At 39.9% G+C, this 13,743-nt stretch overlaps 1 protein-coding gene across 3 annotated transcripts in view; it reads left to right on the top strand.

Annotated features, from left to right (window-relative positions):
* LOC144591976 (SWI/SNF-related matrix-associated actin-dependent regulator of chromatin subfamily A member 2-like) overlaps positions 1-13,743 on the top strand; it is a 99,832-nt gene that overhangs the window by 30,332 nt on the left and 55,757 nt on the right. For all 3 annotated transcript variants that reach the window (XM_078396070.1, XM_078396071.1, XM_078396072.1), the window contains 7 exons: positions 71-244; positions 2,980-3,153; positions 5,050-5,217; positions 5,975-6,028; positions 7,069-7,199; positions 9,478-9,535; positions 13,652-13,743. In XM_078396070.1, the coding sequence (XP_078252196.1) occupies positions 71-244; positions 2,980-3,153; positions 5,050-5,217; positions 5,975-6,028; positions 7,069-7,199; positions 9,478-9,535; positions 13,652-13,743 (851 nt within the window). The remainder of the gene's footprint in view (positions 1-70; positions 245-2,979; positions 3,154-5,049; positions 5,218-5,974; positions 6,029-7,068; positions 7,200-9,477; positions 9,536-13,651) is intronic.

Raw genomic sequence — 13,743 nt, 5'->3', positions numbered from 1 at the left:
AATTAGACTATAATAATTTTGGCATGAAAACATTTTGAACTTTATAATATTTTTATTTTTCAAAATGTAGCTAAGACAAGAAGTAGTTGCCTGTATGCGCCGCGATACAACTCTGGAAACAGCATTGAATGTGAAAGCCTATAAACGAAGTAAAAGGCAATCACTAAGAGAGGCTCGTATAACAGAGAAACTGGAGAAGCAACAAAAGATTGAACAAGAGCGTAAGCGCAGGCAAAAACATCAGGTATACAAATAGTTTTTGGACGCTTTTGAATGACATAGGGAAAAACAATTGCTCCAATCAGATAACATTATGTAAAATAAAAAGTTGTTGAATAACTTTTTGGTATGATAAGATTTGCATTAAAATAGAGCAAATTTATGAAGTTCTTTATAAATTTGCTTTGTTGATTTTATACGTAACAGATTCTGCCACTGATCTATAAAACTAGTGTTCAGTCAACACTGCAATAATACCATTTAATGTGTTTGCTGTGTAATCTGTATATTACCTGGGTGTTTGTAGGATGTAAAGTAATTGGTATTGTTACATTGTGTATTTAAGGTGTATCAAGAAAGGATAATATAAATCTCTGACACAGCTCACTGCCTGAAAGGTTGCATAATTAAATTAAGTAAATATACTGGAATAGATCTGAGATTTTAGCATTAAGATATAGTGAAAAAAGCATGTTACATTTTTGCTATCGTCATAGCTGTGCATGATATTTTTATGAATATTCTATTAAAATAATTTGGTGCCGAACGTGGTAAATTAATTGAATATCCAGGATACCAAATCCTATAAATTGTAAACATACAGCAAAATTTAAGGCCAAGGTAGGAATCTCAAGCTCTTCTGCAGATGGGTCAGATGACTGATGGGGCAGTCGGTGGATAGTTTTTGTGAGACTGCACCTTTTCTGCCACAAATGCAAGATTTCTATGTAATTGATATGCGTAGACTAGAGTATCTCAGTACCTTCCTGAATGCCCCTTATCTAGTTTGCGCAGCCAGGAGACGAGGATTCCCCAGTGTTGGCGGGAATGCTCATTTTTTATGTTGGCTAAAATGTTGGTTTTAGTATTTTACAAAAGTGGGGAGTATATCCTATTGTGCAGAGCACTGATGGTAATATAATCTATAGTACTGTGCAAGATTGGTCTCCTTATTTCAGGAAAAATTGAAAAGCTTTGGAAGTAGTTTAGCCAAGATTACTAGACTGACACCTGGAAAGTGTGGATTGAATTATGAATGAAGGCTCGACAGGCTAGGCTTGCATCTGCTTAATGTAGTGTAAGAAAATAACTGCAGATGCTGGTACAAATCGAAGGTATTTATTTCACAAAATGCTGGAGTAACTCAGCAGGTCAGGCAGCATCTCAGGAGAGAAGGAATGGGTGACGTTTCGTGTCGAGACCCTTCTTCAGACGAGTGAGAAGTGATGATTACGATCCTTGGGAGTCTTGACATGATGGAAATAGAATGAATGTTTCCTTTTGTTGGAGAATTTGGAGTCGGGGATGTTTTTATTAAAATAATAAAGGTTCGGTCATTTAAGACCGATGAGGTAAAATCTTTTATCTCCATATGATCACATTTAGGGGTGGCACAGTGGCGCAGCAGTCGAGTTGCTGCATTACGTGCCAGAGACCCGGGTGATGCCTGTACGGAGTTTGTACGTTTTCCCTGTGACCATGTGGGTTTTCTCCAGGTGCTCCGGTTCTCTCCCACTCCCCAAAGACAAATAGGTTTGTAGGTTAATAGGCTTCTATAAATTGTAAATGATCCCTAGTGCTAGTGTATGGAGTGATCGCTGGTCGGTATGGTCTCGGTGGGCCGAAGGGCCTGTTTCCACGCTGTATCTCAAAAGTTACTAAATTTAAAGTCATAGATTCTTTGATAGTCCTCGGAGGGCCTGTTGGTATTGGTTCATAATTGTCAAATGTACCGAGATATAGTGGGGGGAAAACTGTTGCGTACTATCCAGGTAAGCCAAACCACACATGAGTATAATCAAATCATGAGTGAGTAACACAGGTAATCAAAAAGAGAGGGAACAGGACGCAGAATGTAATATTACAGTTAGAGAGAAAGTTCATATTTTAAAAAGTACAAGGGTCAGAACAAGGTAGATTGAGAGATCAGGAATACAACCTTTAGCTTATGAGAGGTCCGTTCAATAGTCTAACTTTGCTGTTCTTAAATCTGGTGGTACAAACTTTCAAACTTTATCTACTGCCTGATGGGACAAGAGAGAAGAGGGAATTTCCGGGGTGTGAGTGGTCCTTGACTATACAGGTGCTCCTCAACTTACGATAGGGTTGCGTTCCGAGAAACCCATCAGAAACCGAAAATATTGTAAGTCGAAATGCATTTAAAACACCTGATCACGTGGCCGGAAGCGAGCTGCGGCTCGCTACGGGTCGCTGCCATTTGGACCATCGCAAAGTCGAAATATCGTAAGTCGAATCATCGTAAGACGGGTAGCATCTGTATTGGCTGCTTTCCTGAGACAATGCAGTGTAATTAGAGTCAATCGTGGGAAAGCTGGTTTGCATGATGGATTTGGCAGTGACTGAAGTAGTGTCTTTGAATATTTTTAAAGCAAAGGTGTACAGATTTCTGATAAACAAGGGGGCACAGGATCAACTGTGACATTAAATGGCGGAGCACTTGAGTATCATGTTTGTGGTTCGAGCAGTCCTTTTATTGTTCTACCTCTGCTTTTATCCCCCCAGTTTTTACATTGAAAAGTGTATTTTGCCTTCCAGTTGAGTTGGACATTTAAAAACTTCAGTGCACTATTGAAAGAGAAGGAAGTATTGCCAAAGCATTTTTATTCAAAAGCATAAAATGTATATCAATCGATCAGTCTTATTTGGTGGTGGTGGGATTTGTAGCTTGTCTTGCACTACAGTTGAAATGCAATCTTCTTATGCCTCAATCTTCTGACATTTTTGTTATGCATATTTTAGGAATATCTCAACAGCATATTGCAGCATGCAAAAGACTTCAAGGAATATCATCGTTCAGTTACTGGGAAAATTCAGAAGCTTTCCAGAGCCATTGGTAATTGGCATGCGAACACAGAACGTGAACAAAAGAAGGAAACTGAGAGGATTGAAAAAGAGAGAATGAGGAGGCTAATGGTAATTTAGAATAGATTGTTCCTATTGTTTTATTTTACTGTAGAAAGTTATTTATTAATAAAATCTCTTCTGTTCCCTTTATATGTATGTGGGAAGTTAACCAGTGGTTACTGCAAAGCAGTACTTTGTGTGAAAGAAATGGGGTATGGGGAGAAGGCGGGAACGGGGTACTGATTGAGAATGATCAGCCATGATCGCATTGAATGGTGGTGCTGGCTCGAAGGGCCGAATAGCCTACTCCTGCACCTATTGTCTATTGTTTAAAGGATGACTGGCAGCAATTCTGAATCTATCATAGTTTTTGTTCTTTTAAATGTGCTTTTATCAGTATCTCTTACTTTAAAACAAAAAGTAGATAATGGAGCATTTGATTAGAAGGTGTGTCTACAGGACGTACTGCAAATCTAGATGCTGAGAATTTAGTATCTGTGAACACCTGGTAGAGCTGCTGCTCATGTTTAATCCTGATCTCGGGTCTTGTCTGTGGAGTCCCTATGACCACGTGGGTTTTCTCTGGTTTCCTCCCAAAGAAGTGTAGATTTGTAGAATAATTGGCTTCTGTAAATTGCCCCTAGTGTGTTGGATGTGAATCTGAAAGTGGGATAACATAGAACTAATATGAAGGGACAATCAATGGTTAGCATGGACTCGGTGAGCCAAAGGACCTGTTTCCATGCTGTATCTCTAAAATCAACATTTGGTTGAGCCTAATGTAGCCCAAGGCCTATTAAGGATGCATAAATCCAGTTTCCGTGGTGTTTTTCCATGATTCAGCATTGGAGATTGAAATTGCCTTTAAACACTGAAATAAGAGCCTATCTGAGACCACACTATTCACGATTTGCAAACAATTTTGCCTCTGGAATCGGTCAACTTCAATGTCAAATTGGGCACATAATTGATCAAATTACAAACATAAAATGTTTACAGTTTTGCAGAATGAGCATGCTCATCTTCAAATTTGTTTTCAATTGTAATATTTAGGTGTCACATTTTAGTAAGACGAATAAGGGTGCTGCATGCTCCTTTGAAAATGGTTATTAAATGGGTTATAGAAGCTGAGGGATCTGAGGATGAGACAAGTCACTTAAAGTAATGGCATGGAATTATAAAAAACCATATGATGTAAACAAAGAAATTCGAATCATTTTCTAGAGGAATAGATTCTTTTAAAATTGCAGTCACCTTGGTCTATTGGTTAGACTAAAACTCCGTTAATCCAACATGCTCATGACATTGGTGCAATGCTAGTATATTTTCTTGACATGTTCTCGAATATATTCTGTTAATACTTCAACATGCTTTTAGTTCATGTTTTTTAAGATGTTACTTCGTAGATTAAATTTTCCAGTGAACCCAGTAGGTTCCAAGCGATTATAGCCAACAGAACCAGCCGAGGTTAAAGGCTATGCAGAAACTGGGCTCCCCGTGAGTGGAATAGAACTGGGAACCTGGTGAGCAGATGCTGAACCGTCTGAATTTCTGAATGGACAGATTGTTGATTATTGGAATTTTACTGCAAATATAGTATTGATGCACTGATGATGATTCAAAAATTTACCGGAATCATTCCAATTTGTGTTATAAGTGTAAGATGATCCTTCATGCAACCAATGGCACATTCATGAATAATAGAGACTGGTTAAATTGTAGATCCTCGCAACAAAGTATGGTTAAGGCAACTCATGTTATTGTACTTGAAGGAAGATATGGATTAAACACAAAAATAATGGGAAACGTGGATTATTGATGGGGTTAAATGAAGTTTGGGAACTCAAGATGGTGTATAAATAGCATGGGGATATTTTGGTTAGACAGTGAGCCATTTCTATGCTACACATGCAACTTAAATTTTGTTAACTAAAATTAATTATTGTTTTGACTTTATGAAAACAGGCAGAAGATGAAGAAGGTTATCGTAAGCTAATTGATCAGAAAAAGGATAAACGTTTGGCATATCTGCTTCAACAAACAGATGAGTATGTAGCAAGCCTTACTAAACTGGTCTATGAACATAAAGCTGCTCAAGCTGCTAAGGAAAAGAAGAAGAAAAAGAAAAAGAAGGTTTGTGAGTTGCTTACTACTCATAATGTATGTATTCAGAATCCAGGAGCATTTTGATTTTTTTTGGTGGCTAATTATACAAGATTTAATTTAAGATAGTATTTTTTTTCCTGTCTTGCTTTGGTCACTCAGATTTCTGCGACATGTAGTTTGAAATTTGATTTATGAACATTTTTTCCCCTTTGATTTACATTTCTTCCCATCTTTGGTCCTTAAGTGTTTCATCGTTCCAGTCTGTATCTCTCTTCGCTTCCTGTTTTTCCAAAGCCATTCAATTGTAATTGCTTCATCTGGATAGAATTAATAGTATTTTGGTGTCTTTGCTTACATTGGTATTCTAGATCAATAGGTAATGTGTATTGGCAGCCCATTTGATGTTGTAAAAGAAAAATGTACTATCACAGCTGAACCCTTTTAATATTTTAGAGGGTAGATGTTTTAATCTACTGTCAAAATGCTGCCAATTTTGACATGTTTATAGTATTCTTGCTTCTCTATTGAATGACTAATTTCAAGCCTTTTTCCACTGATTTCCGTACAATCTGAGCAGTGCTTTTGATTGAGGCATTTAATTAAAGGTATATTTATGTTATCTGTTGTATGTGAAATAGCACTATCTGAGGATATGCTGCTGTTCCATGTGTCTTCTCTTGTCTTCCCTCCTTAATTTCTTCATTGAGGTAATTGTCATTGCTCATAGTTAAACAGTTTATCTTAAGGACAACTATAATCTTTCAACCCTTTTTGAAACCAACAGAAAACTGAGGAACCTGCCGAAGGAACAAGTTCTAGCCTTGCTCCTGATAGTGAAGTGAGTTATTTTGTCATTGCTTTGCAATTTTGTTTAGAATTTTTGTGCCCATCAATATAAGTATGGCTATGAAGTGATAGTTCATTTGGATGCACAGTGCTTACTTTAAAACAAAAATTGTAGCAAGGAAGATGAATGGAAATGATTACCGTAGTAATTAAATTGGTGCCTACTTAATGCCTGCTTAATGTCAGCAAGGGATTTGGAAGTCATAGGTGGCAACCACAAAATAACGTTCCTGCTTAAAACTGAACATTTGAAATTGAATTTGAAATTGATAGTCATAGAAGTATACAGCATCAAAACAGCCCTATTAGCCCACATTGTCCATGTCGACCAAGTTGGCATGCTGTGCTGTAGAAACAAAGAACTGCCAAAGATAGATACCTGACCCTGCTGAGTTACTACTGTGTCTATCTTTGGCAATCTGGGCTGTTCTGTTTTGCCTGCATTAGGCCCCTTAACCCTCTAAACCCTTCCTATCCATATCTGTCCAAATGTCTTTTAAAAGTCGTAATTGTTACCACTTCTATAGCTTCCTCTGGCAGCTCATTCCAGATATGGACCCTTTGAGTAAAAATGTTGCCCCTAATGTCCCTTTTAAATCTCTCCCTTTTCATCAAGCCCATGTCCTCCAGTTTTAGAATCTTCCACGTTGGGGAAAAGGACTGATCTTGTACCCATCGGCCTCCTATGTTTTGAAGAAATAAGTCCTAACCTCTCCTTGTAACATAAGCCTAGCATCATCCTGTGAATCTTTTACACCCTTTCCAACTTGATGAAATTCTTCCTATAGCTGGACGACCAGAACTATACACAGTATTCCAAATGTGACGTTGAGAATTTTACAGTCTTGGTTTTTTTAAGGTTTCATGTTTATTTTATGAAAAAAAATATTTTGGGGTGCTTAATCCATATCCATTAATTTTTCTTAAACTCCTAAGAAAAAAGATAAACTTACTTGATTACTTCTTTTGAGGGTGTCAACTTGATGTGTGCGATCTTGCTTCTCTAAGTTATGAATTCTATATTTATTAAAGCTCTTGGATGAAAGCAGCCAGATGAGTGATTTACCAGTCAAAGTTGTCCATGTTGAAACTGGCAAAGTTCTGCAAGGGCCTGAGGCTCCAAAAGCTGTCCAGCTGGATGCCTGGTTAGAAATGAATCCTGGGTAAGTATATAATGTTTACATTTGGTGTATTAAAGATGCAAGGGTGTTCTTTTCTGTCCTATCATCCTAACATTGATGTGATATACTCTTATTCACGGCAGCAACTCTCTTGGTTCTTCAGGATATATCTTTAAAATATTGCATAATGCTTCCTGTTTGAGGCTGCCACTGTTCCCAAACCATGCTGTGATGGTTCCCGATTAAATGCTTTCGATGGCGCATCTGTGATGTTTGTTGGGGATATGCTGAACTTCCTAAGCCTTCTAAGGAATTAGAGGCATTGGTTGCTTTCTTCGCCATTGCTTTGTTATGGCTGGTCCAGGAGAAATTCCTGGTGATATTTATTCCTAAAAACATGAAGCTTCCAACCATCTCTACTTCGGCGCCATCAATGTATTATGTGTGCTGGGATGCTTCCTGAAGTTGATCACAATCTCCTTTGTCTTGCTGGTATTGAGGGAGAGATGGTTGTCTTAGCACCAGGTTATGAGGTTCACAATCTCCTTTCTGTACTCTATCTCGTCATTATTTGATATCCGGCCCACTACCATGGTGCCAGCTGCGAATTTGTAAATTGAGTTGGATTGGTATTTGTCTGCACAGTCATGAGTGTATAAGGAGTATAGAAGTGGGGTGAGAACACATCCCTGCAAGGCACCAATTTCAGATAAATTCCCCACAGAATATTTATCATATCATATCATATATATACAGCCGGAAACAGGCCTTTTCGGCCCACCAAGTCCGTGCCGCCGTGCGATCCCCGTACATTAACACTATCCTACACCCACTAGGGACAATTTTTACATTTACCCAGCCAATTAAGCTACATACCTGTACGTCTTTGGAGTGTGGGAGGAAATCGAAGATCTCGGAGAAAACCCACGCAGGTCACGGGGAGAACGTACAAACTCCTTACAGTGCAGCACCCGTAGTCAGGATCGAACCTGAGTCTCCGGCGCTGCATTCGCTGTAAAGCAGCAACTCTACCGCTGCTTTGGAAAGAATGGGCCAAAAGTTATTTCTGTGCACAAATCAAAAATGACAAGGAAGATCTAGATCATAAATTGCTGCATTTACTGTGGAGAAAGAAACAGTTAACAATTTGGGGCTTTTTGATCTGAAATGTTAACTGATTCACTCTCCATTGATGGTTTATTTTGACAATTTTCTGGCATTTTTCTGTTAATTTCTGGCATTTTCTGCTTTTATATTTGAATTCTGTACCTGGTGTTGTGAAGTACAATACTGACAAATATTGCATCTCTTTTAACAGACAATAGAAGTAGGTGAGTGCACAGCTTTTGTTGACAAGAAGTGTTTCTTTATTAAGATCTATTCTGGGGAAAATTACTGATTATTTAACTATGCTTGTTTTAGTTTCTTATTATTGCCACATGCAGTGAAAAGCTTTTATTGTGTGCAATTCAGTGAAAAAAACTATACATGATTACAATAATGCCGTCCATAGTGTCCAGTTAAAGGATATAAAATTTAAGGCAAGATAAAGCCCAATAAAAGATGGTTCAAAAGTCTCCACTGAAGTAGATGGGAGGTCAGGACCACACTCTAGCTGGTGAGAGGATGGTTCATTTGCCTGATGACAGTTGGGAAGAAACTTTCCCTAAATCTGGAGGTATGCATTTTCAAACGTCTGTACCTCTTGCCTGATAGGAGAGGGGAGAACAGGGAAGGACTGGTAAGGCATGGCCTTGCTGAGGCAGTGTGAAATGTATATGGATTCAATGGAAGGGAGGCTGATTTTGTATGATGGTCGGGGCTAGGTCCACAACTCTGCACTTTTTTTTGCGGTCTTGGATGGAGCTGTTCCCAAACCATGTTGTGATGCAACCCGATAAAATGCTTTCAATGACACATCTGTAGAGGTTGATGAGGGTTGTTGGGGACATGCCGAACTTCCTACGCCTTCCAAGGAAGTAGAGACGTTGGTGTGTTTTCTTGGCCATAGCTTCAATGCAGCTGGTCCAGAACAAATTGCTGCTGATTTTTATTCTGAAGAATTTGAAGCTTTCAACCATCTCTACTTCGATGCCATCAATGTATGTGTGTACTGCTTTGCTTCCTGAAGTTTCATTTAAGTTTTTAAAAATAGTCTTTTGTTTGTACTTTACAGTTAAAGCCAAAATGTTTTGGGTGATACTCAATTACTTTTCATTAAATTATTTGAGATGATTTAATAATATATCCTGACAGTATTTTTTGTTTTTCAACCATCATCATAATAATTTACTGGGGGAGTTTTTTGCCACCATTTTAGGTATGAAGTGGCCCCACGATCAGACAGTGAAGAGAGTGGATCAGATTTTGAAGAGGAGGTTTGTGAATTTTTTTGTGGCATGTTAGAGCTTTTTTTAAATTTCACAATTCCTATTTTTCTTTATTGGGCATATTTTCTTTAGTGGGTATATTTTCTTTATTGGGTATATTTTCTTTATTGGGCTATTACTACTTTGCATTCTGTCAAATAATTGTTTTTCTCTTGTGAATCCAGTGCCATGTGCTCACCAGAACAGAAATAGAGGCTAGAATAAATTAATGTGGTGGAATTGTGGGAGAGAGGTCTTTAGATTTCTGAGAGCATTTCTGGAGCAGCTGGGGCCTGTATAGATAGGTTATACCTCAACAGGACTGGTAGCAATATCCTTCTTGGAGGGTGTAAGAAGGTGCTGCAGATGCTGGTGTAAACCGAAAATAGACACAAAAAGCTGGAGTAACTAAGCAGGACAGGCAGCATCTCTGGAGAGAAGGAATGGGTGACGTTTTGGATTGAGATCCTTCTTCAGACTGATGTCAGGGGAGTGGGTGGTACAGAGATAAAATGTAGTCGGAGACGGTAAGACTTTTGTGAGAACTGGGAAGTGGGAGGGATGGGGAGAGAGGGAAAGCGAGCTACTTGAAGTTAGAGAAGTCAATGTTCATACCGCTGGGTGCAAACTACCCAAGCGAAATATGGGGCGCTGTTCCTCCAATTTGCGCTGGGCCTCACTCTGACAATGGAGGAGGCCCAGTTCAGAAAGGTCAGTGTGGTAATGGGAGGAGGAGTTAAAGTGTTTAGCAACCGGGAGATCAGGTAGGTTAGGAGGACCGAGTGGAGGTGTTCAGCGAAACAATCGCCGAGCCTGCACTTGGCCTCGCCAATATACAGGAGTCCACACCTGGAACAGTGGATACAGTAGATGATGTTGATGCAAGTGAACCTCTGTCTCACCTGAAAAAGCTGTTGGGGTCCTTGGATGGAGTTGAGGAGGGAGGTATAGGGACAGGTGTTGCATCTCTTGCAGTTGCAGGGGAAAGGAGGAGGTGGTTTGGGTGGGAAGGGAAGAGTTGACCAGGGAGTTGCGGAGGGAACGGTCTTTGCGGAAAGCAGAGAGGGGTGGAGATGGTAAGATGTGGTAGTAGTGGGATCCCTTTGGAGGTGGCAAGGATTATGTGCTGTATGTGACGGCTGATGGGGTGGAAGGTGAGGACAAGGGGGACTCGTGTTACGAATGGGGGGAGGGGGAGCAAGAGCGTATCTGCGGGATATCGAAGAGACCCTCATAAGCGCCTAATCTATTATGGAAGAGCTGTACCCCCGTTCCCTAAAGAATGAGGACATCTCTGATGACCTGGTATGGAACACCTCATCCTGTGCGCAGATGCGGCATAGACAGAAGAATTGGGAGTAGGGGGATGCACGATGATTCTGCAACAAGGGAATGGTTATAAATAGATATGACCTATTGGTTTTATAGAAACATGGTTGTACAGTGACAAAAGATCTTAACTGAATATTCCAGGATATTTGAAATATGGGAAGGACAGAAAAAATAATAAGGAGATTGTGGAGCATGGATGATATCTCCTGGAATTTTAATCATTTTGGTTGGAGCTAAGAAGCAGCAGGGCACAGAAGGTATTAGTAGGAAGTTATATTTTGTCAGCCTCAAAAGTGGTCATAATGTAGGGCTTGGTGTAAATGAGGAAATTGTAACAGATCATACTCGGTATTACAATGGTAAAACAGGCTATGAATAGTGGGGTACCACAGGGAATGGTCTTTGGCCTCAAGTGTTTACAAGTAGTCAGAAGGATTTGGCTCAAGGGACTAAATGTAATATTTCCATGTTTGCTGATGAAACAAACTGAGTGGAAATGTGAGTTGTAATCAAGATACAAAGATTTAAGAAGGCAGTAAAGAAAGATAAGCCAAGTGATTGGGCAACAAATGAGGGGTGGAGAACATTGTGAAAATACCGTCAAGGTGTTTAATTGTCAGGAAAGTGATATTTCATCAGACTGGAAGGCTAGGTTTAACATTGGCACAAAAGAAGGGAAGGGTGGAGAGAACAAAAATAAAGATGTGTAAAGGGCAGTAAACCAGTAGAAAACGAACAATTAATGGTAGTGGTCTTGTTTGAAAGGGGTTCATATAGATAATGATTTTTTTAGGAAACTAAGGCAAATTAAATCTGAAAATACCAGTGGTAGAGGAAACACATAAAACTGTTAGAAAAATGAAGAACAAGGCTAGAGTGGCTGGTTATATGAAATTTATTGGTCCATTGTTGAGACCTGAAGCCTGTAATCTGCACTTTCTCTTAAACTGGAACACTGACACCATAGCACTATCTTCTTCTTCACTCTGGTATTTTTCTCTTTGCACTACCTGTTGTACTCCCCTTCATATCCACGTGGAGACTACATTTTTAACTTTGGACTTAAATCATACAAAATGGTGCCGGACATTGGTGACTCTTGTGTACTGTATCTGTGTAATCTACTATACCTACGCTCCTGTAATTAAGTATGATTGCAACTGTGTATAGTAAGATTTTTACTGAACTGTATGGAAAAAAAAAAGGAATTTCACTGTACCCAGGTACCTATGACAATAAAAGTACCATTGAAGGGTGTAGGTTGATGGTGATATGGATGCCCAGAAAATGCTGGGAACTATAGGCCGGTGAGCTTAACATGTGTAGTTGGAAAGTTACTAGAGAGTATTCTGAGGGATAGGTTATACAGGCATTTGGATGGGCAAAGGCTGATTAGGGATAGTCACCATGGTTTTGCACGTGGGAGCTCACAAATCTGGTTGATTTTGAAGACATGACGAAAAAGGTCGATGAGGGCAGAGCTGTAGATGTGCACATAGATTTCAGTAATGCATTTGACAAGGTTCCACATGGTAGGCTGCTCTGGAAAGTTAGATCGCATGGGATCCAAGGAGAGATAGCTGAACGGATAGCAAATTGGCTTCATGGAAGGAAGCCGAGGGTGATGGTGGAAGGTTGCTTCTCGGACTGGAGGCCTGTGGTATGCCTCAGGGTTCGGTGCTGGGCTCGTTACTGTTTGTCAACTACATCAATGATTTGGATGAGAACAGACATGGCAAGTTTGCTGATGGTACAAAAGTGGGTGTTTTGCAGATAGTGAAGATTTGTGTGAAAGATTATAGCAGGATCCGGATCGATTGGCCAGGTGGGCTGAGGAATGGTTGATGAAAATTTAATAGAGAAGTGTGAGGTGTTGCATTTTGGGACGTCTAACAAGGCCAGGACCTACACGGTAAATGGTAGTCCTCTGGGGAGTGTTGTAGAGCAGAGGGATCTAGGAGTGCAGGTGCATGTTTCCTTGATGATCGAGTAGCAGGTAGATAAGGTGTTCAAAAAGGCTTTTGGCACATTGGTCTTCATCAGTCAGAGTATTGAGTATAGAAGTTGGGAGGTCCTGTTGCAGTCGTATAAGACGTTGGTGAGACCGCATTTAGAATATTTTGTTCAGTTCTGGGCACCATGTTATAGGAAAGATATTGTCAAGCTTGAAAGGGTTCAGAAAAGATTTACGAGGATGATGCCAGGACTAGAGGGTGTGAGCTACAGGGAGAGGTTGAGTCGGCTGGGGTCTCTATTCAATGGAGTGCCGGAGGATGAGGGGTGATCTTATAGAGTTGTACAAAATCATGAGAGGAATAGACCAGGTTGATGCACAGTCTCTTGCCCAGAGTAGGGGAATCGAGGACCAGAGGGCATAGGTTCAAGGTGAAGGGGAAAAGATTTAACAGGAATCCGAGGGGTAACGTTTTCACACAAAGGGTGGTGGGTGTATGGAACAAGTTGCCAGAGGAGGTAGTTGAGGCTGGGACTATCCCATTGTTTGAGAAACAGTTAGACAGGTACATGGATAGGACAGGTTTGGAGGGATATGGACCAAGCGCAGGCAGGTGGGACTAGTGTTCATGGGGACACGTTGGGCGGTGTGGGCAAGTTGTGCCGAAAGGTCTGTTTGCGCACTGTATCACTCTATATGACACTATGAACTAAGTGATTTTTTGTCCTTTTAATTTGAGTCATCCTGGTATTTGTTTCATGGTTCACCTCATTTCACGTTCTTGGTGGTATAATCTCTCTGCACTGTTTAAGCTAAATATAAAATTGATTTTGATTTAGGACGATGAAGAAACACCTGGTACTGAAGGAAAGAAGATTAAAGTTCCTAACATTCAAGATGTATCTGAATTTTTTGCTAAGCAAATAATTGA

This window comes from Rhinoraja longicauda, chromosome 3 (assembly GCF_053455715.1).
Source record: "Rhinoraja longicauda isolate Sanriku21f chromosome 3, sRhiLon1.1, whole genome shotgun sequence".
Taxonomy (NCBI): domain Eukaryota; kingdom Metazoa; phylum Chordata; class Chondrichthyes; order Rajiformes; family Arhynchobatidae; genus Rhinoraja; species Rhinoraja longicauda.
This window is presented reverse-complemented; position numbering and strand designations above follow the sequence as displayed.